The following is a 24,617-nucleotide window of genomic DNA, read 5'->3' on the forward strand; positions in this document are numbered from 1 at the left end:
AGCGCCCAGCCAAGAGTTGGGTTTAAAAAATGAAAAGTTTAAAAAAACACAAAGCTGCCTTTCCAGGGACTCTCCAAATATTTTGGGATCATGGGCTCCCTTTGAGAATGGAACAAAAACTAGGGGCTCTCACCAACTGACTGCACACACACGACACTTAGCATATATTTCAGGGAGTCCATGGATCATTGAGGCCCACCCTTTGCCCTCCTAAGAGCCCATAGGCCCCAGTAGAAGAATCTCCAGGCCCTCTGTGATCTGCTGTTCTTTCCGTGCAACCCCAACAGCCATGGCTCCTCTCCCTGGATGGTCTCACTTAAACCCCAGGGAGATTGTCTCCATTTTGTGGAGGTTGGAAGGAGGCAAAGACAGGTTAGGCAACTTGCCCAGGGTCACACCTAATCCAGAATTTGCACCTGGACAGTCTGACATGGAGACCACCCACCCATCTATTTCCTTTATTTTTTAGTGTGCTAAAATATATGTATATATTTATCACCTTACCATTTTTTTTTTTGAGAGATGGAGTCTCTCTCTGTCGCCCAGGTTGGAGTACAGTGGTGCGATCTCAGCTCACTGCAACCTCCACTTCCCTGGTTCAAGTGATTCTCCTGCCTCAGTGTCCCGAGTGTCTGTGATTACAGGCGCCTACTACCACACCTGGCTAATTTTTGTATTTTTAGTAGAGACAGGGTTTCGCCATGTTGGCCAGGCTGGTCTCGAACTCCTGACCTCAAGTGATCCGCCCGCCTTGGCCTCCCAAAGTGCTGGGATTACAGGCTTGAGCCACTGCACCCGGCCTAATTTTTGTACTTTTAGTAGAGACAGGGTTTCGCCATGTTGGCCAGGCTGGTCTCGAACTCCTGACCTCAAGTGATCCGCCCGCCTTGGCCTCCCAAAGTGCTGGGATTACAGGCATGAGCCACCGCACCCAGTCACCTTACCATTGTTAAGTGTACGGTCTGGTGGCATCAGTACATCCACAGTGCTGTGCAAGCTCTGTCACCATCCCTCTCCAGAACTTTAAATCATTCCAAACTGAAGCTGTCTCCATTAAATACTAACCCCCATTCCACCTTCCCCCGCCTCTGGCAGCCATCATTCTACTTTCTGTCTCTACGAATTTGATGACTCTAGGGATGTCGGGTAAGCAGAATCATATGGTATTTGTCCTTTTGTGTCTAGCTTATTTCACTTAGCATCACATCCTCAGTGTTCATCTGTGTTGCAGCGTGTGTCAGGTTCTCCCTCCTTTTTCAGGCTGAATCATATTCCATTGTATGGATGGGCCACATTTCGTGTCTCCATTTGTTGATGAACAGTTGTGTTGTTTCTACCTTTTGGCTACTCAGAATAAAGCTGCTATAAACATGGGTGTACAAGTATCTGTTGAAGTCCCTTCTTTCAATTCTGTTGGGTCTATACCTAGGAGCGGAATTGCTAAATCTATATTTAACTTGTTCAGGAGCCACCATACTGTTCTCCACTGTGGCTGCACCGTTTTTGTTCCCACCAGCAATGCATGAAGGTTCTGATTTTTCCACATCCTTGCCGACACTTGTCATTTTTTGCTTGTCCAATAACAGCCATCCTCATGGGTACCTCCATCTATTTTGTTTTCATTGAGATAGGGGTCTCACTATACTGCCCAGGCTGGTCTTGAACTCCTGGACTCAAGTGATCCTCCTGCCTCAGCCTCCTAAAGTGCTAGGATTACAGGCACCAGCCACCACACCCCAGCCTTTCCATCTGTATCTCAACCTTCTGGCCTCAGTTTCCTCATTTATGTCATGGGTACAATGATCCTCACAGGATAGGACTTAATGAGGAAATGCACATAAAGGACTCGGGATGCTACCTGGGCTATGGGAATTCTTGTTGAATGACAGTTAGTATTGCTGAGGGAGGAGGCTTTGCCTTCCCAGAGTTTCAAGGAGTCAGCGCAGGCAGAATAACATCACAGAATTCCCTTCTTGCCCCTGTTTTCCTGTAGAGCAGCTGAGAAAGAGATGCAGGGAGGGTGGGTACAGGAATAGGGTGACTGAAATCGCCTGTCTCTGCACTCCCCTCCCCGCACCCACCTGCCCACCCTCCACGGTTTTCTTCCCTCTGCTGTTTCTATTCTCGTCCAGTGTCCGACCATCTCCGGTTACGGGGCGATCAATAGGGACAGGACGTTTATGAAAGAAATCAAGAAGGCAAGAAAGAGGGGAGGGGGTCAATGGGGGGAAAACCAGATTGGGGGAGGCCCAGGGACATAGAGCAGCTAGACCCCCGCAGGGTCTGGGGGAGCTGGGTCTGCAGGAGCTGGGCTTGGCCACTCCAGAGCTCAGATCTGCCCATCCGGGCCCAGCTCGGCCTCTGGGATCTCACGGGTTTCCTCTCGCTCAAGGACTTCAACCTCCTCCTGGGCAGAAAGGGGGTGAGGATGCAATGCCTGGCACGTAACCAATAAATGGTACCTGCCTTTCCTGTTCCCTTAATCCACATTTATTCCTGTTGAGCAGAATGGGCACACAAGACCTTAATTTGGTGCAAAGGACCTCCCTTCATCATCTCCCACAAACACCACCCACTGGGCTTGAATACCTCCAGGAATGGGGAACTCATTCCTCCTTTCCTGTTCCTGCTGGCAAAGGACCTGCTGGGCTGCCTCCCTGGAGCTTCCAAGGGTTTTCTGGGCAGAGGAACTTGCATGGGATGATGCCCCCTTCCCTCTGACTCCCAGGTCTGGAGTGGGCAGGGCTGGCTGGGCTGTTTTGCTCTTTTGCCCCTGCCCTGGCTCCAGTGTGTTGGCCCTGCCTCGGGCTCATCGAATGCGGCTGCTACCACAGCTGCAGGAGGACACTGAGCATTTCAGAGCAGGGGTGCCCCCTGGCAGCTAGTGAGCTGCCCTGGGCTGCAGGTGTATTTTGTTTTCCCTGCACAGAGTTTAAACAACTTTTTGAAGTAGGTGCCAATATTTTTGAAAGCAGGAAACTTTATATAGATACTGCTGTGCACCTTCCTTTGTTACTGCAGAAGATCTGGAATGTTTGGTCTGCTGTCTTGGGAGGGGCCTGCTGTCTCCATTTCTCCCCAGGCCACACCTTTCCCTATCACTTCTGATGGTACCATAGGTACCCATATACATTATCTTCTTCTCATTATTTTTATTATTCTTTTGAATTTATTTATTATTTTTAGTGTTTTAGAGACAGGATCTCTTTCTGTCACCCAGGCTGCAGTGCTGTGGCACCATCATAGATCACTGCAGCCTCAACCTCCCAGGCTCAAGTAATCCTTCTGCCTCAGCCTCCCAAGTAGCTAGGACTACAGGCGCACACCACCATGCCTGGCTTCCACAGAAGCTATGTTCCCAGCCTCTGCAGACATTTGGGACTGCAACCCTTGTGAACCCAGAGGCATGCTTCCACACTGCTAGTACCTGGGTTGGGTGCAGGAATGGCCCCATATCTAGGCAGCCCCGATCCTAAGCCTCCTCGCCTTCCCTCTCCCACCGTCTAACCAGAGGAATGAGACACTTGGATAAGCTCTTTGAATATAGCATTTCATTGACTCCTCACAACCGGCAGCTGACGTCATGACTATTTCTCCATTTTGCAGATGAGAAAACTGAGGTTCCAACAGGTTATGGTCATCCATCTCCATGGAGGCAGCAGATTCCACCTCTCCAGCTCACTTGAGGAGCTTTGCAAAGACACAGCCTTCGGGTGCCAGTCCCAAAGCTCTCAGTGGTGGGGCTGGGGAACCCTGACTTAAATGGCTCTCCTGTGAGATGCTGGGTCAGGTTTGGGCCCCGCTTCTCTTAATGGTTGTGTGGAGGGTGGGAGCAGAGGCCCCTCCCGCTCCAAGCACCATAAAGGGATGATCTCATTCCTCCTCAAATCCAGATTCTGCCCCAGATTTGCTGCACAGTCTGAAGCCAACCACTCTCCAAGCTCCGCACCTGAGTTTCCCCATGTGTGGAAGGAGAAAATAGCTCCCGCCCCCTGCCTGCCTTCCAGGAACGGGCACGTGGAGCAGGCCCGGTGGGAGGCAGGGAGGGGGTGTGGCTGGGACTTGCGGGTGCCTGTGCTTCTCTCAGAGCAACTGGCACCCCACCTGCCCCCTGTGGTGGGGCTGGAGCTCAGTCTGTCCCCACCTCTTGTCCCCCTCACCATTTGTACCAGTCCCTCCTTCCCAGGACCCTGGGCTGGCTCCAGCTGCTCCAGCTCCTCCTCTGCAGCCAGGTGCTTCTGTCCTCCCCCTCCTGCCTACACCGTTGCCTGCCATTGGGGTCCCCCTTGGAGCTGGAAATCACTGACTTGAGTGGCAAAGCAGGGAGCCACCATCCATCAAAGAACCTTAAATTCAGAGGGGAGTCCTGTGGGATGGCCCCATCATACAGGCTATCTGAGCTCCAGGTGGGCTCAAGTCAGAGCTGGGACCAGAAATGAGGCAGCCACCAGGCCAGGGCTAGGGACCGCTCGGTGGCTGAGTCCATCTTGAACCCGGACATGCTTGTGTCTGGATGTTAGCTGTCTGCCATGTAGTGGCGCTGTGCAATCTCCTTCCATTCCCTGACCTCACAGGCCTCAGCCTCCTCATCTGAAAACATGAAGCTGGGGGAGCACTGCCCCCACAGGGAGAGCTCCAGGGGGTGGGGATCAGGTCTGGCTTGCTCAGTGCTGTGTCCTTGGCTTGCGGGATCTGAACCATTCAATAACCATTGGGAAATTAAACGACTATTCATTAAACAAGAAAATACACATGAAGCCGTTAATAACAGCACTCAATAGCAAATGAGCCCGTAGCAAATGCTGGATAAACATTTGCTGTTCTTGTTAGCGGACCGCAGCGGAGCCACTGGGCAACATGGCGGTCATGAAATTCTGAGGGAATCCCAGAACAGGTTCAGTGTGAAATCCCAGAGCCTGGGAACCCCAGGGGTCCCTGGTGCCCACTCAGGAACTTTGGGTCCCACATCCCCCTTTGCCACGGGTCCTGTGTCTCTGGCTTCCCAGCACAGCTGGACTTTCCCAGGGGAAATGAAGAGGGAAAAGGGGAGGTAGCTTCAGCCCTTCCTTGAACCGTCTAACCCGACCCAATTCAACGACAAGCCAAGCTGCCGCCTGAAGAGTGTTTACTCTCTCTCTGAATTGATTGCACACTCTTGCCACCACCTCGGCTCCTCCCCGCCGCCCGCAGAGGCTGGGTGCCAAGGGGAACCACCTCCAGGGAGACATGGGCTCCAGGCAGCCTCAGTTCTCTTGTCACAGATGGGAAATCGAGACAGGGTGCAGAGGGGCAGGGTTTGAACCCCAGGTCATCCTGCTGGGGTTGAAGTGGCACCACCAGACCCTGACCATCACAGGCGTATTCTGGACCCTACAGCTGGCCCAGACATGAGGGTCCCACATGAGCCGCCTTATGAAATGTAAGGCAGGGTCCTTGAACAGTTGCCTGAAGATGAGGGTTTCCCTGAGCAGCCCAAGGTCAGAAGACAAGCCAGGAGCCTGCAGGGCCTGGGGAGCTGGTTCCCAGCCCTGAGCTGCTGAGCCCGGGGATTGGCAGGTGTCTAGTAACAACCAGACAATGGCGTTCCAAGGGCAGAGGTCATAGAGATGCCCAGAGGTTGAAAGTCTGGACACCAGCTTCCACCACAGTGCCTGTATATGGGGTGTTTTCCAGAACATTCCTGATTTTGAATATCCTGTCCCAATTGAGGTGGGTTAGAGATCACGGGTATCAGAACCACGGGCCCCTGTCTGCACCTGCTTCACTCCCATCTGCCAGACTTGAAGCTGACTCCGGCTTCATGAACAACCTGCCTTTGCCTTTGCCCACCTGGAATCCACACACACTGTCAAAGTGAAACAAAATGCAAACACATGCTGGAAACAGCAGCACCACAGTGGCCTGTCCAGCCTCACCATGCAGGCATCACCACAGCACATGGCTGGCAAACGGGCTTCCAGCCTTTCTCCCCAACGCATGATGTTTGTCCCGGTCTTGTATACACTTACAGCCAATGTGTGTTCAAGACGCAGAAATGATACACAAGGCGTATCATATATTTTACAAAAACAGGATTATGCTCTACATGCCATATGGCAAATCACTTTTTCCACTTGTCAGGCATTACAGATTTGGGTGGGCATTGAGAGCCTGCAGTGGAGAGATGCTCACAGTGAGTGATCATCCCAGCTGGGCTCCCCAGGTGCAGCCCCTGCCTGCACCTGCCTAAGCCAGGCTCCTGGCCCGGACTGCCCCAGCACCCTTGGGTCTCAACTCTCTCCTCCCTCAGCCCACCCCAGCCCTCTCACTCCATTATTTTGTCCAATTTTTTTTATGAAACACTTTTTTTTTTTTTTAGCACATATTATGTGCCAGGCACTGTTCTGAGTACTTCATCAACTTTAACTCATTTAACCCTCACCATAATCCAGCAAGAGAAGTATGCTTGTTACCTTCCCCATTCTACAGATGGCCCAGGGAAGACGGCATTGCCTCCACAGACTGGTATATCATCTGCCAAAAGTATCAATGACTTAGAACAGCACAGAACCATGTATTCATCCACAATCTAAACAGTTTTTGGGAGGTAAAGGCTGCTTTCTTCTCCTATGACAGTCTTTTGCCTTCCTCAAAGTTTCCTCAAAACACATTCCTCTCCAGAGCTGGGCAAGAAAGAGCTGCTCAGCAGGTCTGGGTTGTCCACACCCTACACATTCCAAAGAAAGGTCTGACTCTGGCCTGGCTTCTGCGAGGTGACCCCTATTCCATAAGCCCTTGGAGTATCCTGTCTAGAAAGAGTGTCCATGTTTGCCTGCGGGTCTTGGCACACATCAGAAAGCCTATGCTGATGAGATTTACTGGGGGGCCTTGGGCCATGTAGTATCAGCTCGACCTCTGCAGGGATTGGAGCCAAAGACCAGCCACATCATCAGCAATGCCTCTACCATCAACTCCCAATAAAAACTCTACACTGAGGCTTCGGTAAACATCCCTGCCTGGCGGTAGCTCACAAGCGTTGTCCCATGTCACTGCCGGGAGAATCAAGTGCTGCCTGCACAACCCCACTGGGAGGGGACAATGAGAAGCTTGCACCTGGTATCTCCTGGACCCAGACCTGTGCACCTTTTCCTGTTGCTGATTTTAATCTGTATCCTTCATTGTAATAAATCATAACTGTGAATATAGCAGCTTTGCTGAGTTCTGTGAGATTTTCTAGTGAACCATGGAGCCTGAGGGTGGTCTCGGAAACCCCTGAATGTGCGAGCCCATTCACTGAGTCAGTGGATAGCCTCAGAGCACTTCTCACAGTCAGCACCAGGAGTTAGCCCAGCCCTGCCCAGACAGACTCCACTCCTGCCCTCCACACCTCCAACACATGTACTTCCTTCCTCCAACACTGTACTTCCTTCCTCCAACACACGGACTTTCTTCCTCCAACACGTGTACTTCCTTCCTCCAACACATGGACTTCCTTCCTCCAACACATGGACTTCCTTCCTGCAACACATGGACTTCCTTCCTCCAACACATGGACTTCCTTCCTGCAACACATGGACTTCCTTCCTGCAACACATGGACTTCCTTCCTCCAACACGTGTACTTCCTTCCTGCAACACGTGTACTTCCTTCCTCCAACACGTGTACTTCCTTCCTCCAACACGTGTACTTCCTTCCTGCAACACATGTACTTCCTTCCTGCAACACATGCACCTCCTTCCATGGAAAAGCTCAGGCATTGGGTCTGTGCAGTCCCAGCCATCCTAGACAGCCCCTATGATGTAATACCAGGTAATGTCCTGGGAACCAGGTAATGTCCCAGGTGCTAGGTAACCTCCAGGAAACCAAGTAACATCTCAAGAACCAGGTTATGTCCCAGGTACCAGGTAACATCCCAAGAACCAGGGGATGTATCACATACCAGGTAACCTCAAGGGAACCAGGTAACATCCCAAGAACCCGGTCATGTTTCACATACCGGGTAACATCCCAGGTATCCAATAACATCCCAGGTGACGGATAGCATCCCAGGTTGCAGGTGACATCCAGGGCTTCCCCCAGCCTTACCTGCCAATGACCTCGATGTTGGAGATGGCGTAGAAGTACTTGTAGAGGTTCTCCCGCTGCACGTAGGTGCCGCCCAGCGCCGGGCGCAGCAACCGCATGCGCAGGTCAGTGAGGGTGAAGAACTCCTTGAGGCCCTTGGCGCTCTCCAGCCGCGTGTAGAGGTTGTCCATGTTGCGCAGATCAGGGCCGGCAAAGATGGCGAAGCGGTCGCGCACCTCGAAGCGCACGTGCTTCTCCTTCTTGGAGCCCGCCCAGCGCGAGTACTCCTCGGTGCAGAGCACGCGGTGGGCGCTGGAGGACGACATGTCCCGGGCCCGGCGGGCGGACATGCCGAAGGCCTCCATGCAGTCCTCGGCGTAGAACTGGTAGGGCTGCCACGTGCGCCCGTTGTCCAGGGACTTCTCCAGGACCATGACCGTGGGCCGGCCGTACTCGAAGGTCATCACCACGTCATCGGTCAGCTCCACGGTCTTGTTCCACGAAAGGGTGATGTTGGCTTCCAGCGGGCTGGGGTAGCGGCTCCAGGTGATGCTCTGCCAGTAGGTGGCCAGGCCCTCCTCCTCCTTGTCGAACATGAGCCTAGGCGGGTGGGCCAGGTCCGGGTTGGAGGCGTCACACTCGTTGCTGCACAGGTAGGGATTCTCCTGCAGCGGGGAGAGGAGAAGGGAAGGGTGGGTGCTGGATGCTCGGGACAGCCTGGGAAGCCCCTGCCCAGCCTGGCCCCTGCTTGCAAGCCCAGACGCCTGCTCTGTGGCTACAGGGCCTGAGCTCCGGTGCCCAGACATAGCTGGGGGATTTATGCCCATTTCCTCAATGCGTGCAGAGGTGTGCAATCCCATGGCTTCCCAAGAAAATGCACACTTGTTCCTGCTCTAAATACAGACAACCAAGAAGGCTGGGTGTTAGTCCCCTGCTCTGAAGCCTTCCATGGCTCCCCATTGCCTGGAATACACAGTCCTGACTCTGTAATATACTGACCCCAACCTGCCCTCCCACACCTGGTGACACTGTGCCTGGGCCTCCCCAGGACATCTGTCCTCCTGCCCCTGTCTGGTTGTACCTCTGAGCCTTTGCAGATGGCATTCTCTCTCCTTCATGTGCCCTTCCACTCGCTGTCTGCCTCAAAAATTCCCATTCACATTCTCGACTCTCTAAACATCTCCTTAGCTGAGTCACCTTCATGAGCCTTTTATTTTTTAATTTAATCTTTTTTAAAATTGAGATGGAGTCTTGCTTTGTTGCCCAGGATGGAGTGCAGTGGGGCGATCTTGGCTCACTGCAACCTCCACCTCCCAGGTTCCAGCAATTCTCCTGCCTCAGCCTCCCAAGTAGCTGGGATTATAGGCATGCACCACCCTGGCCAGCTAATTTTTGCATTTTTAGTAGAGACAAGGTTTCGCCATGTTGGCCAGGCTGGTCTCGGCCTCTGACCTCAGGTGATCCACCCGGCTTGCCCTCCCAAAGTGCTGGGATTACAGATGTGAGCCACTGCGCCCAGCCCCTGAGCCTTTTTACCTGTACCCTTAGGATTGGTAAACACATTGAGGTGCTCAAAGAGGGACTGGAAGCTCTGGGTCCCTCCCTGATCCCTTGCTCTGAGTCTTTTCTATCTTGCTGTTCCTGAATTTGATAAATGGGTGAACACAGGGAAAATGCCTTTCTGAGTTCCATGAGCTATTCTAGCAAACTATCAAACCTGAGGGAGGGGTCGTGGGAATCCCCAGTTTGCAGCCAATCGGGCAGGTATGGGAGGCAGGAACTTGCAATTGCCTCAGAGGTGGGGGCAGTGTGATGGGACTGAGCCCTTCACCTGAGTGTTCTGATGCCAGCTCTGGGCAGTGTCAGAATTGAACGGAATCATCGGACACCCAGTTGGTGTCCAGAGAGCTAGAGAATAGGTTGGTGGTGTGGAAAACCCATGCATTTGGTGTGAGAAGTGTCATTGATGGAAACAGGCCAGAGAGACCTGAAAATGTCACTAACGTAGTGGTTCCCAGGGTCCCAGGGATGACTAGGCTGAACACAGGGCATTTTTAGGACAGTGAGGCTATGCCGTATAATACTGTAGTGGTGGATGCATGCCATTATGCATGAGTCAAAAGCCGTAGACCCGGGCTGGACGCGGTGGCTCACACCTGTAATCCCAGCACTTTGGGAGGCTGAGGCGGGCAGATCACCTGAGGTCAGGAGTTTGAGACCAACCTGACCAACATGGAGAAACCCCGTCTCTACCAAAAATACAAAAAAATTACCCGGGCGTGGTGGCACATGCCTGTAATCCCAGTTACTCGGGAGGCCGAGGCAGGAGAATCACTTGCACCCAGGAGGTGGAGGTTGCAGTGAGCCAAGATCGTGCCATTGCACTCCAGCCTGGGCAACAAGAGCAAAACTCCGTATCAAAAACAAACAAACAAACAAACAAACAAAAAAACCCCATAGACCTGTACAACACAGTGAGTGAACTCTCATGTAAACTATGGACTTTAGTTAATAATAATGTATCAACAATGGCTCATCAGACATGACTCATATGGTGGCTCATGCCTGAAATCCCAACACTCTGGGAGGCCGAGGCCGGAGGGTCACTTGAGCCCAGGAGTTTGAAACCAGCCCAGGCAACACAGAGAGACCCTGTCTCTACAAACAATAAAAAATAAACTGGGTGTGCAGTGGTGGCACACGCCTCTAGTCCCAGCAACTCAGGGGGCAGAACTGGGAGGATCACTGGAGGCCAGGAGTTCAAGATCAACCTGGACTACACAGCAAGACCCTGTATCTACATAAACAATGTAAAAATTAGCTGGGCATAGTGGTGCACACCTGTGGTCCTAGCTACTTGGGAGGCTGGGGCTGGAGGCTTGCTTGAGTCCAGGAGTTTGAGGCTGCAGTGAGCTATGCAGCACCACTGCACTATAGCCTGGATGACAGAGAGAGACCCTGTCTCTAAAGAAACCCCCCAAAACCCCAAATATCCCCCCCTAATGCAAGATGTTGATAATAGGAGGGGAAAGATGGTGGGTGGAGGAGGGCGGCATGGGGTTTTAGGTACTTTCTGTCCTATCTGCTCAATTTTCTGTAAATCTAAAACTGCTTTAAAATATTGTCTACTAATTAATTAAACAAACAAATAGTCGAACACTGTCACTAACAGCCACACAGTGCTCCAGACCACTTGCGGCCCTTTTTGATGACTATTTCAGGCATCTGGTTTGCTCAAAGACAAAATGGCTTGGATCTAAGTTAAAACTTCTCACTCTCAAATGAGCTGTTTGGCCCCCTTGGGGGAAGTGGGGCCCACCACCCTCTGAGGGACTGAGCCACACCCCTGCGGCCCCCACCGGGCGCCACTGCAGCAGCCTCAGCCTGTGGGCTTTGAACCTCTAGGCTGGAGGACAGGTACCCCGGCTGCATGGGGCTCCTCAGTGGCAGGGCTGACCCTCGGTTCATTGAGGCAGGTTCCACAAATCCCTCTTTGACCAAAATAGCTCTGTCCTCAGGCCCCCATGCAACCTCAGAGTGGCAGGAGCTCACCATGAAGTCCAGTACCTCCTTAAGCAGATGGGGAGACTGAGGCCAGGGCCAGGGCAGGACTGGCCCCAGTCTTCTGGAGAGCGGATGGCACCTCTGAGGAGAAGTCTGCTGTTACCATCAGAGATATCCACACCACTGTCAAGCCCACCGAGCCAGGACAGCCGAGGGACATGGCGGGGGCAGGGGAGGGTGGTTCCCAGCTTCCTCACTCACTGGCCGGGTGACTCTGGGCAAGACGCTGCCCTGTCCTGTGCTATTGCCTGGAATGGTGAGGGGCTGAGAGGCCGTGGGGATAGCCCAAAGGCCTGAGCAGGTAGCAGGTGCTGGGCTGGAGGAGGTAGGCTTGACCTGCGAGGGAGCTGGCAGCCGGGAAGGGCGCTCTGAGCCTGGGCGCAGAATGGACTCTGTCTGTGCCACTCGGGAGGAGGAGTGGGCAGGCACTCCAAGAGCTTGTACCTGGGCTCTGGCACTGAGGTACATGCCCCTCTTCCCCCAGCCCAGCCATCACCCCCTTCCCGAAGTCCTAGAGCTTCTTCTGTTGCCCCTGGGGACCTCCTAGGGGTTGAATGGTGTTCCCCCAAGGTTTCTGTGTTGAAGCCCTAACCCTAGTACCTGAGAATGGGACTGTATTTGGAGACAGATTATCTTTCAAGAGGTGATTGAGGTTAAATGGGACCCTCAGGGTGACCCTCGTCTAATCTGACTGGTGGCCTCAGAAGAAGTTTGGCTGCCTGATGAGATGCTAGGGCCCATGTGCACAGAGAAAAGGCCTTTGGAAGGCACAGTGAGACAGCGGCCGGTTCCAAGCCAGGGAGAGAGGCCTCTGCAGAAACCAAACCTGCCAACAACTTCATCTTGGACTTTCGGCCTCCAGAACAAGGAAAGACATTTTTGTTAAGCCACCTGGGTCTCGTGTGGTACTTTGTTATGGTGGCTGGAGCTAAGACAAGCCTCATCCCAGGGAGCAAAGAGGGAACAAGCTGGGAGGAATGGCTCAGAGGGGTAGAGATGAATCGGGAGTTTTTGATGATTTCCCTAGAGGCTCTCTCTGGGGTCTCCCCCACCAGCCTGGTTTCTTAGTACGCTGGCACCAAGTGGCGTCACACTGCCTCACCTCCCCAGAAAGCTCTTATCAACCCAGCACTGAAGCTGTGCTATTTCCCAGGCCACTTCGTCCTCTCCCACCTCGGAGCTTGTGCTCCTTTGGCCACTCTCTGTCCTCCTGGTTTTCAGAGCCCTCCCACATGTGCCTCCTCCAGGAGGCCCTCCTAACTTGAATCAATCTTTTTTTTTTTTTTGAAACAGAGTCTCCCTGTGTTCCCCAGTCTGGAATGCAGTGGTGCGATCTTGGCTCACTGCAAGCTTCGCCTCCCGGGTTCACACCATTCCCCTGCCTCAGCCTCCTGAGTAGCTGGGACTACAGGCGCCTACTACCGCGCCCGGCTAATTTTTTGTGTTTTTAATAGAGACGGGGTTTCACTGTGGTCTTGATCTCCTGATCTTGTGATCTGCCTGCCTCGGCCTCCCAAAGTGCTGGGATTACAGGCGTGAGCCACCGCGCCTGGCCTTGAATCAATCTTTAAACCCAGTTCTCTCATCATCCATCATAGAGTTGTTAATGTGCTTATTGGGGACAGTGTAGTGAGGCCTCCATATTGGGCCTGGACCTCAGTAACCACTCACTCAATTATACTTATTATTATTATCACATTAATTAGCTATTAATCAAATGACAGCGATATTAACATATCTCCTATTGAGTGCTGATAGTATTCCTGTCAACCCCAACTACTGAGCCACCCACACTTCACCTTTTCCCTGGTCTCTCTTCGTCTTCCTGCCTTACTTAGCCCTACCCTGACCAGGCCCCTGACAGGTTCTATGGGGTGGAGGCGTTGAGATGGGGACAGGGTATCCCTCAAAGCCCCCAGTTGTGCCTGGCCTGTCACTGGGAAGACTGACACAGCTGATTCTGGCTGGAGATGGGGGCTCCATGCTGGCTGCTCCAACCTACAGGGCCCTCTGGCCCCCGCCCCGGCCCGGGAAGCAGATGGTCAGAAACTAATGAATCAGCCTGTGTGTTTACAGGCCCCTCGCCTGCTGCGGTGCGGGCTCAGTCAACAGCAAGTACAATAAATAAATCCCGAGCTGCGGCCAGCACAATTCTCCCTCTCCCTCTTTCTCTTTCTGTCTCTCTCCTTTTCCCTCTCTGATTTCTCTCCCCAAGATCTCAGAATTCCACTGAGCTGGTCAGGAGTGTGGAGCATCCCAGCAAAGGCACTGCTGGCGCTGACCTGACCTTCCTTTTCCTCTGCAAACACAGTATTGCTTCCTCTTACTTTCCTTCTATTCTTTTTGTTTTGTTTTGTTTTCTGAGACAGAATCTTGCTCTGTGGCCCAGGCTGGAATGCAGTGGCGCAATCTCAGCTCACTGCAACCTCTGCTTCCTGGGTTCAAGGGATATTCCTGTCTCAGCCTCCCAGGTGCTGAGACTACAGGCGTGCACCACCACGCCCCGCTAATTTTTGTATTTTTAGTAGAGACAGGGTTTCACTATGTTGGCCAGGCTGGTCTCGAACTCCTGACCTCAGGTGATCCGCCTGCCTCAGCCTCCCAAAGTGCTGGGATTACAGGTGTGAGCCACTGAGCTTGGACCTTCTGTTCTTCACTGGGGGAATTCTGAGGATCCACCGGGGTATTAGAAGCCCAGTTACCCAGTCCCCCCTACCCCAGTCCCCAGTTAGCATCTGAGAGCTGATAATGTCGTGGGGATGGGGCTGAGACTGGGAGTGTCTCCTCCGAGTGGGGGTGAAGGTTCGCCAGCCTCCTCCGGGTCTGTGTGTTTCCACCCATCTCCATGACAGCAGATCAACTAATCACAAAAACAGCAGTCAGAACAAAGTGGCCTAATATAGGGAAAGACTGTTAGGCACACCTCTAGCCTTTCAGGATGGCTCCAAAGCCGCCCTGTGATAGCATCAAAAATAGTAGCTATTTCTTTAAATATTTCATGAAAATTAAAACAACAACAAAAACCATACCCCTGATTTTTAAAAACAGCCTTGGGATTTTCTCTAGAAAGATGCAGTAACATACCCATTTTCCATACAGTTTTGGGCCCTGGGGTCTGAAAGCCCTGAGTTCCCTCTCAGCTCTCTCCTCTGAGGCTGTGTGACCTTGACGAAGTCACTTGACTTCTCTGAGTCTCTGTTTTCTCACCGAATGTCATGTGAGATGGTCTGTGTCTCACACTATCTAGAATCCCTGGGAAATGTCTCCAAACGGGAGCGATTATTTTGAAACAGCAGCTTTGTATTAACTCAGGGACACTCCACTCCCAGCAACCTTCCACAGGAGGAAGAGGTGAGGCTGAGACCACCAGGCTGGTGCATGAGAAACCCGGGAACTTCATGGCATGGACTGTCCCAGGAACTGCTGACTCAGAAGAGTGTGATGATCACAACATTTGCTGAGTGCCAGCCTTGTGCCTGGGCTGGGTTGGGCACTTCACAGCCACTCCTCCCTGCACCCTCTCAGCAACCCCCAGGGAGGTAGGTGCTCCAGTCAGCTCCATGTCTCAGATAAGACACTTAAGCACCCATGGCCGCATATCACTTACCCACCCCCCGGATTCCACGGGACCCAACCTTGAGGAATCTTGGGGAAACCAACCCTGTCATGTCTACAGCTCTCCTGTCTCTCTGGACACACACAGGCAAGTCACCGGAAAAGTCGGGCAGTGCGGCTAGAAGTCAAAGGAGGGTGGGCAGAGCGAAGGGAAGGCAGTCAGCCAGGCCCATAGCACCAGAGAACTGGGTGACGGGGAGCCTCCTAAACAGACGGCAAGCCTGCGCTCCTGGCATGAAATATTCTATGGAGAAACCATTTCATGCCATGCTTTTCAAGCCTTGTGATGGGAGCTTAAATGCTTTTCCTTTTATGTTATTTTCTGTGCAAAGGGTACAGTCAAAGTCAGAGGCCAGGTTGTAAACATCATAGGCAAGCTGCAGGCAAAAAACATAATTGAATGGGAAAGTGAACCGTTAGCAAGAACGGAGGTAAATGTGGCCGTGGGAAGCCCAGCCATTTGAACCTCCGGGCCCCTGACGAAGGAGCCCATGGAGGGGCGGTCACTGGAATGGTCACCAAGTCTCATGAAGAAGAACAGACAACGTCGTGTAGCTGGCCTTGCACCCAAGCCTGCGCTGGGATGAAATCTCACAGCTGGGACGAAATCGCCAGGGTGTCTCAGGCAGGGCTCTGCGGTTTGCGGTGGGATGCACTGGCTCACTCCCTTAACTGCGCACGAGTTCCACAGGCTTGGATGAGTCCCTCAGTTTCCTTGAGCCCAATGAGGCCTGGGACACGCTACCCTAAAACCTTCTTAAAATATTTTAGGCTGGGCGCAGTGGCTCATGCCTGTAATCCCAGCACTTTGGGAGGCCGAGGCAGGCTGACTACCTGAGGTCAGGAGTTTGAGAATAGCCTGGCCAATATGGTGAAACCCTGTCTCTACTAAAAATAAAAAATTAGTTGGGCGTAGTGTTTCGTGCCTGTAGTCCCAGCTACTCAGGAAGTTGAGGCATGAAATTGCTTGAACCTGGGAGGCAGAGGTTGCAGTGAGCTGAGCTCGTGCCACTGCACTCCAGCCTGGGTGACAGAGTGAGACTCCATCTCAAAAAAAAAATTTTTTTTTTTAAGCTGAAGGGATTTAAGAAAACCACAGAAGCGGAAGATCACTTTGACCTTCCTCTGCCCTTCTTCCCTGAAGCAGGACATGAGGCTCATTTGAGAGGTGCCCTCCCAATGCCCGGAGGACAGAACATTCTCATCTCCAAAGATGCCGGGTCACAGAGAAGGACCTGGACACAAAGGCCTTGCAAAGTTCTCACCAGTTTATCACCAGGAGATGATACTTTTTTAAAGCCAATCATAGTTCTCCATGACTATTTCTCCCTTAAACTTAGCATAAAAAAATAGATGTTTACCAATGTTTTTGGGTCTTCATTCCTTATGAAAGCTCCCATGAGGCCAGGCAACAAAGAGGGATGCCTTCTCTACAGAAAAAAAAACCTCAAAGAACAAAAAATAAAACGAGCTGGGCATGGTGGCACACACCCATGGTCCCAGCTACTTGGGTGGCTGAGATAGGAGGATCCCTTAGGCCCAGGAGGTCAAGGCTGTAGTGAGCCATAACTGTGCCAAAAAAAAAAAAAAAAAAAAGAAAAGAAAGAAAGGAAGAAAGCCTTTTTCACATAAAACTTATATTAAATCCACTCATATGCTTTGGTTGTGTTAATCTGTCTTTTACGAGGGGGCCTCAGCCACTAACAGGATGGATGAGGAAGAGATCTTTCTCCTCCCCGAGAACCTCGGCTTCTCAGTTGGAGGGGAAGCTTCACGCAGGCGGCGACCACATCTGATCCTGTCCCCACTCCAGCCCCCAGTCCCCAGCCCTCCTCAGAGACTCGGGAAATCTTCGTAGAATGAATGAACGCCCAATGAGGTTGCTAGCACTGGCTTCACAGGGTTGTCATAGGAATAACGCTAGGTGAACCACGGCAAAGTGCCTCGGTGGTGCTGGCTCACGGGTGATGGATGCTGGGAGAACATTCATGACCACTGTCTGGCCTGGTGCTTCAGCAAACAGCAGGCCCTGCCGTTAGGGAGCATATCTTCCACCTCGGCCCTGTGCTGGGTGCTCCATGTGCGTCAACCCCACCTCCCATTCTCTCAGGGATCCTGGAGAGTGCGATCCTTAGGAAACCGAGACTAGGAGAGGCTGAGCAATGTCCCAGGGTCATGCAGCTTGGCAGGAGCCCAGGTGAGACGAGAAACCACGGGACGGCCCGCTGAGCTGGGCTCTGAGACAAATTGGGAAGTGGTGCCCTTCACCCAAAAGGAAAAGGATACCGCTGCCTGGGCCGCACTGTGCTCCGGCGGACTCGGGTTCCATGGAGAGGCAGGCAGCACAGCTCTTGACACCAAGGTGCACGGGCAGGCCTGGGGAACAGTTTAGCAGCTGACAGATTTTTTTGGAACCTGTCTGCTGATTTGCCAGCAGAACCCTTCTCATCCTCAGCCCTTCAGCCTCACCAGGATGGGAGGCTGCTGCCGCATCCAAGGTGGGAGGCCGGAGGCTGCCCAGGAGAGGCTCTGGGTGTGGGTGCCCAGGTGGAGGGCCAGGACTCAAGCACGGGGGGGAAGCAATGGTGGGAGAAGGCGAGGAAAGGCAGCCGAGCTAGCCCCACCCTCCTCCTTGGACGTGGCCTCTGCCATTTCGGGAGAAACCCTATGGCTTGGGCAGGTGCATAAATCAGTAGGTGCCCTGACCCGTGGGGCCATGGAATTTGGACTCAGGGGACTGCTCCTAACACCATGTGTGACCTTGGTTGGGGCCTTGCCCTATCTGTGCCTTGGTTTCCCCATTCACGAAATGACCGGGCAGAAGTGCGCTGTCCGCCTCTGACCCCGACATCCTAAAGTCTCAAGTTCTGCAGGTTCCTCAGGCCCCTCATGCTGCTAAGAAGGAAGGGCACAGAGACATTCTCCTCCCCTGACTCTAGGGAGAAAGCCGGGGTGCTGGGGGAATTCTCCTTAACAGACTACTTCCTATTTATTGGTAAGAAAAGTTGCAGAGGGGATAAATTATTAACAAAGCGGAAACGGAGATTCTGTTCAGAGCTGATTCTAATTCTAGCGGCCCTGATGGTCTCTAACTCTCTGAGCTCTCCCTCCCTCCCTCTCTCTTTCTCTCTCTCTCTCTCTCTCTCTCTCGCTGTGTGTGTGTGTGTCTTATTCTCCTATGGTTTCATTGATCGCTGTCCCTCTTGCTCTCTGTGCCACTAACTCCTTCCCCAGCGTGCAGGCTTCTCTCTCCTTCCCTTTCCGGATTCTCTGACGACAGACAGCAAGGTCACCCTCCCTGCTCGTGAATCAGCGTAAACCGACCTGGCATTTTACGGAGCTAGAGCTGCAGCTGGCCAAGGTGGCTTTTCTGTTTTGTTTTCTGGTTGGAGCAATTTTCCTCCCAGCTCCAAGCAATTACTAAGGCAGGGGCAGGCAAGCGAGCCTCCGCCTCCAAGCCTCTGCGCGCTGCCTCCCCAGGGACTCGCTTATCCCAGCAATGAGCCTCCAGAAGCTGCGGCGACCGCCCCTGCCCCTCCCCCAGGTGGGCCACAGTGGGCGTCGTCTGGGCACAGGTCCACCTTGAACCCAGAGTCTCTGGCCACCTCTTGAACTGCCTTGGCCCAAGCAGAACTCCAGAAAATGCATCTCAGTTCTTTGGTTGCCCAGAGCAGCTCTCCCCGCCACCCTTCACCCCACATTATTTGGGAGGAAAGGGAGCACTTTAGGCCTTTCAACCCTGCCCACAGTGTTCCTCCTTCCAGAACCTTCTGTGAGTGTGAACTCTGGGAGAGCAGGGGCCTTGCCCACCTTTGCGCCACACTCCCTACAGCTGTTTGCACACAGTGGTATTTGACAAACATTTCCTAACCGAGCAAGGACCCTGTGCAGTGGCTCCAGGCAGTTCCACCCAGGTAGGATGCTGCCTGGGGGAGAGGCGGTGGGCACCCGTGGGCCTCACTCTGCTTTTGAGATGCTGTTCTAGCAGAATGACTGCTTAGTATTCTTATCGCAATTCGGGTTGTCCCCACTGAACACCCTGAAATCCTTTAGGAGGACCTGAGGGCATTGGACTACCCTGACAGACAAGCTGCCCGGGAGAGGGTCCACTGGGAAGCCAAGGTCAGAGACCAAGGATGAAATGCCAGGCCTGGTGTGGGCACCCACTGCTCACCAGGACCGCAGACCCTTGATTGACTGATCTCCATCAGCTGAACCGCCAGAGTGTGGTAGGCGGAGAGCATTGCCATGGCTCTGGCTAGACAAGGGTTAATCTCTCTAGGAACTTAAAAATGTATTATTGTGTTTTTAAAGGACACATTCTGCTTTGCCCTGGGCATATGTGGATTCTTCCCACAGCCAGATTTCCAGGAATGTTTGGGGTGGGAAATGCTATCCCAGCTGAAGAGTGCCCGTGCATCCCTGGGGCCCCCCACAGGCGACCGACAAGATGGACCAGACACATGGGCATCTGTCTCAGACAGGGCAAGGCTCCCCTTCTTTTGCATACCTCCGGCGACAGGGGTTCCATTACCACAGAAGGCAGACAGGTCAAACCCCACTGCTCCCTCCTTTGAGTGTGGGGCTGTAATTTGGCGGGTGCTTTGCATCTTTTCTTTGTCCCAGGTTCCCTATTTTTCTCTGGCTATGCTGCCAACATTTTCTAATTGATTAGAAAAAGGAGAGAGGGAGGCTGGGTGAGGCTAAGCCCTCCTCCTCCCCCACGCCAGGAACTCAGTGATCCTCAAACATTTCCCTACCAGGGCCAGCGGGAGTGCTGAGCTGCTGCTGCTCCTCCTCCTTTCCCTCCTCTTCCTCCTCTCATTCCTCCTCCTCCTCCCCTGTTCCTCCTCCTCCTCCCTGCACACACAGGGGCTCAATCTGGTGCCTCCCTTCCTGCCCACTCCCTACTCAAGGTTTCACTGGCCACCCAAACAGCTCAACACTTTCACACTTTTTAAAAAAGTAAATAAAAGAAAAGGAGAGATGGAAGGACGAAAGAAAGGGAGAGAAGAAAAGGGAAAGAAAGAGAAGGGGGCGGGTGGGGGAAGGGCACCGAGAGGAAGAGGGCTACATCCGGAGAAGCCCAGGAAAGTGCATTATTGATTCAGGACTTAGAAAATGCTTAGAGAGTAGGAACAGCGCCCTGCTCTTTAAAAGCTTGTGCAAAGCATAAACTAGACCCAGGCAGCCTTCTCAAAGAGGGCCTACTCTGCTGCCATGAATATTTTATCACGGAGGGAGGAAAAAAGTGGCTGTGAGGGTTTCAGTGCCGGCGTGGGGTGAGGGGCAGGTCCCCCTGGCTGGGGCGCTTGGTAGCTGCCTCTCCTCGGATCCCCTCCCCGGATCCTGGGGGCCTTTTGGGGAGCCCCTCTCCTCTTCTCTGAGAGCTGCCCTGGGCTTTCTTGCTGGTCAACAGGGCCTCAGCCAGGTTCCAACAGAGGCGCAGGCCAGGGAAGGGGGTTGTGGGGAAGCATCAACTGAAAGAGGTTTCCAGATGGGCTGAGGGTGAAGCCTGGTCCCCAGCAGTGGTTTCTACTAAAGGCTCACTCTGCTCTCCCCTGCCCTGCCTTGGCTGGGGCCTCCACCGACCTCTCCAGCCTCCCCACCCCCAGCCCATTCTCAACCTGCAGCCAGCCGCCCTTCCCTTCCTAAATATCCACGTGTCTCCAGTTCCTCCTCAGAGCCCCAAGGCCTTCCCCTTCTGAAGTCCAAACCCTGGGCCTGGCTCTGCCACCAGCCCTGCCTCTCTCTCGTGTCTTTCCAGCCTTGTTTTTTTTGAGACAGAGTTTCGCTCTTGATGTCCAGGCTGGAGTGTGCTGGTACGATCTTGGCTGACTGCAACCTCCGCCTCCCGGGTTCAAGTGATTCTCCTGCCTCAGCCTCCCAAGTAGCTGGGATTTACCGGATGTGCCTCCACGCCTGGCTAATTTCATATTTTTAGTAGAGACTGGGTTTCACCATGTTGGCTAGGCTGGTCTCAAACTCTTGACCTCAGGTGATCCACCCGCCTCAGCCTCCCCAAGTGCTGGGATTACAGGTGTAAGCCACCATGCCTGGCTTCTGGCCTCGTTTTCTACTGGCCAGTCTCTCCCGCCTTTTGGATGCCCCCTCCACCCCACTGAGCTTTCAGGTTGAGTCACCTTCTGTCTGCAGCTCTCCCTCCAGCCTTTCACAGGTGTCTGCTTAAATTTATCTTCCTCAGGGAAAACACCCCTGGCCACTGCCCCCCAGTCCCAGGGGAGCACTGGGTCACAGTTTTCCCCAGTGGCTTCTTCGGTTAATGAAGGGTGTGTCCCCTCCCCACTGTGAACTCCAGGAAGGCAGGGGGAGAGCCTGACACAGTGGAGTGACTCCCCGTCCTCAGCCCCTTCCCTCTCCGGGTGTTCCACAGTCAGAATGCGGTCTCAGGAGTGGACACAGCACCCGATGGACGGGGTCTGCCCATGAGAACAGCCAGAAGCTGCAGCCTCCGAGGGTTTCTTCCTGCTGGTCTCTGAGGAGTTAAGAGGCGGCGGGGCCAAGGAAAGAGTAAAGCCACTGGGTCTGCTCACACCTGGGGACACGTGGACAGGTACACCCCTTTGTGGATGAAACCCTGGCTGGCGGTGGGGGAGTGGGTGTGAGTAGTGAGGCTGGGCTGGTAAGTTTCATTTATTTATTCATCAACTATTTGTGAACATCCTTCCTGCACCAAGTAGCCCCAGAGAAGCAGCTCTTAGATTTGGCCACCCATGAAAACAGTGACAATACTTGGGGACAGGAGGGGTGTGGCAACATTCCTGGGCCCTGAAGTCAGAAATTCTACTCCAAATTGAAAGCTAACAAACAAACCAACAAACTAAACAATCAAGTAATTAACCAACCAACTAACCAAAACCCTCAGCGGGTGACTCAGATGTGCGGCCAGGTTTGAGAGGCTGGTCCAGGTGGCCCAGGGAAGGGTACCCCCATGATGACACTGTTCCTGTTATTTTACCTACAGGTGGGGGAGCCAAGGCCCCCCGAGCCAGGAGCTTGCTCAAGGTCACACTTGGGGTGACTCGGGCACTTTGCTCGCTTACGGGAATGTCGACCGTTCTGCTGTGTCCACCAGAGAAGTCACCTGTGTCCTGGTCCCCATGAGTGGCACAGATGACACGCCCTGGAGGTGACAGGCTGGGGCAGTCAGAAGACTTCCTGCGGGAGGTGGGATTTCATCTGGGCTCAGGACAGGTGGAGGGAGACTCGACTAGTCTGGGAGGATGGTGCTGTAGGTGGACTGAGCAAAGGGCCAGGCCAGACGCACAAAATGGTGCAGGGAGCGATGGGTTAACACATGCATGTCACTGAGCCAGGCGCTTGGTGGGGAGCAAAGGAGAGAAGGCCAAAAGGAGGCCAGGAGCCAGATGGGCAGCTTGACATTAAGCAGCGCCAGGGAGAGCCCTGATGCTGGCCGGCCCCCCTCCTTCCAGGAAGACAGGTGAAGAGCCTGGGAACAAAGTGTGAGGGCTCAGGTGGCCCTCTCCCAAGACTGGAGAGCCAGCACCCCTTGGCACCCAGGAAGCCAGAAGGAGGACGGAGAACCTGCAGTTCAGATGTGAGAGAGGCTCCGAGAGGGCCGAGGCAGGCCATGGAATTCTCTTCCTCCTGGTCTTTCAGTTTTAAGACAACAAGATGCTTCAGGCTGGAAGGGCTCCGGGGCAGGCCTGGGAGAGGTTTCAAACAGTGCTTCTCAAACTTGGCTATGCACTGGGACCACCTAGGGAGGTTTAATGCCTCCTCCTGCTGGGCTGCCCAGAGAGGCTGCTGAAGCTGGTCTGGGGGGCAGCTGAGGCAGCGGGGGGAATGGAAAGCAAAGCTCCCAGGCAAGTCCAGTGTGCACCCCGACTGAGAGCCATTCAAGTGGCTCGGAGGGCAGCCCGGTCCCTGCCTGCTCCACCCTGGTGGGGTCATAGCTGCCTGCTGGACTTGAGGCCCTCGAGAAGACTGCCCCAAGTGTTGGGAGATGGAAAAGAGCCACAAAACCCTGACACCTCCCTTTCTTGCTGGGAGACAGCCCATACCCAAAGCTGCAGTTCTCAGCTGATGCCTGAGCCCCTTGGGGGAAGGCCCCGGGCATCACGGCTAGTCGGGACTGATGGGGTGCAGTGTCCACCCAAGGTCGTGGCTGCTGCCTCGAGGACCCCCTGGGTGGGACAATTTTCCGTTTTGGAGCAGGCAGAGGCAGCAAGGAAGGCCACCCAGCCCCCCACCCACTTGGCCCTCCTCCTTCTTGTGCCCCTCCTCTAGGCTGAGAGGCAGCCAACCCAGTGCAGGAGCAGGTAACTGGGCAGGAGGGTAGGGCTGCCTCGTGCCAAGCAGACAGGCCTGGAGCCCTCCCTTGGCAGACACTGCACTCCTCCGCCCCCTGCACCCTCCACCCTCTATTTTTAGGCCCATTATTGTCCATTGTTAGGTGCAGTTTTTTTCCCCACTCCTTCCCCAGAAAAACAGATCGGGTTCCTCCAGGCAAAACCACCTCGCCTTCCCTGGAGCTGGTGCGTGGGAGCACGCTTGCTGCCAAATAGACATGAAATAAGTGAATTATCAAGTAACTGGATTAGCAGACTCCATCGTGTCTCAAAGGGCAGGGGGTGGGAAGCACCACCGTCACTCCTCCAGGCCCTCCCTCCTCCAGACCGCCGGGGTGTGCCGGGGGAGGAGAGGCTGACAGGGACAGTATGCTCACCAGCACACATGGCCGCATGCACACACACACACACACAGATGACAGCCGCCTCCGTCTATCAGGCGCTTTCTGAGATCCAGAGAGACTCGTGTCAGCTGAGCAGCCTGTTTAGGAACCTGGACGCCAGGCCGGGCGGCCCAGGCTGGAGATGCCAGGCTCTTCTACTTTGAAGCTGTGTGGCCTTGGGCAAGTGGCTTAACTTCTCTGAACCTGAGATTTCTCATATTCCAAACGGGTCTAAATACAAGCTCTACCTTAAGTCTTCTGTGAGGGTTCAATGAACTATAGCTTAGGTTAAGGGCTTGGTATACATGAGGCACTCAACAAATGTTCGATGTTGCTGCTCTGAGGAGGAGAAGGATATAAAATCAAGACAGTCTGGCTGTGGCCGGGTGCGGTGGTTCTTTCCTGTAATCCCAACATTTTGGGAGGCCGAGGTGGATCGATCACTTAAGGTCAGGAGATCAGCCTGACCAACATGGTGAAACTTCGTCTCTACTAAAAATACAAAAACTAGCCAGGCATGGTGGTGGTGCCTGTAATCCCAGCTACTTGGGAGGCTGAGGAAGGAGGATTGCTTGAACTTGGGAGGTAGAGGTTGTAGTGAGCCAAGATCATGCCGCTTGCACTCCAGCCTGGGTGACAGAGCAAGACTCCATCTCGAAAAAGAAAAAGAAAAAGAAAA

At 53.6% G+C, this 24,617-nt stretch overlaps 1 protein-coding gene across 1 annotated transcript in view; it reads right to left on the minus strand.

Moving 5' to 3' along the window:
- Positions 1 to 24,617, minus strand: part of NTNG2 (netrin G2) — an 88,509-nt gene that overhangs the window by 39,140 nt on the left and 24,752 nt on the right. Inside the window, exon 3 of the mRNA XM_011931176.1 lies at positions 8,065 to 8,708. Coding sequence (XP_011786566.1) covers positions 8,065 to 8,708 — 644 coding nt within the window. The remainder of the gene's footprint in view (positions 1 to 8,064; positions 8,709 to 24,617) is intronic.

The sequence above is a fragment of the Colobus angolensis genome, unplaced genomic scaffold (genome assembly GCF_000951035.1).
Source record: "Colobus angolensis palliatus isolate OR3802 unplaced genomic scaffold, Cang.pa_1.0 Scaffold9, whole genome shotgun sequence".
NCBI classification, from domain to species: Eukaryota; Metazoa; Chordata; class Mammalia; order Primates; family Cercopithecidae; genus Colobus; species Colobus angolensis.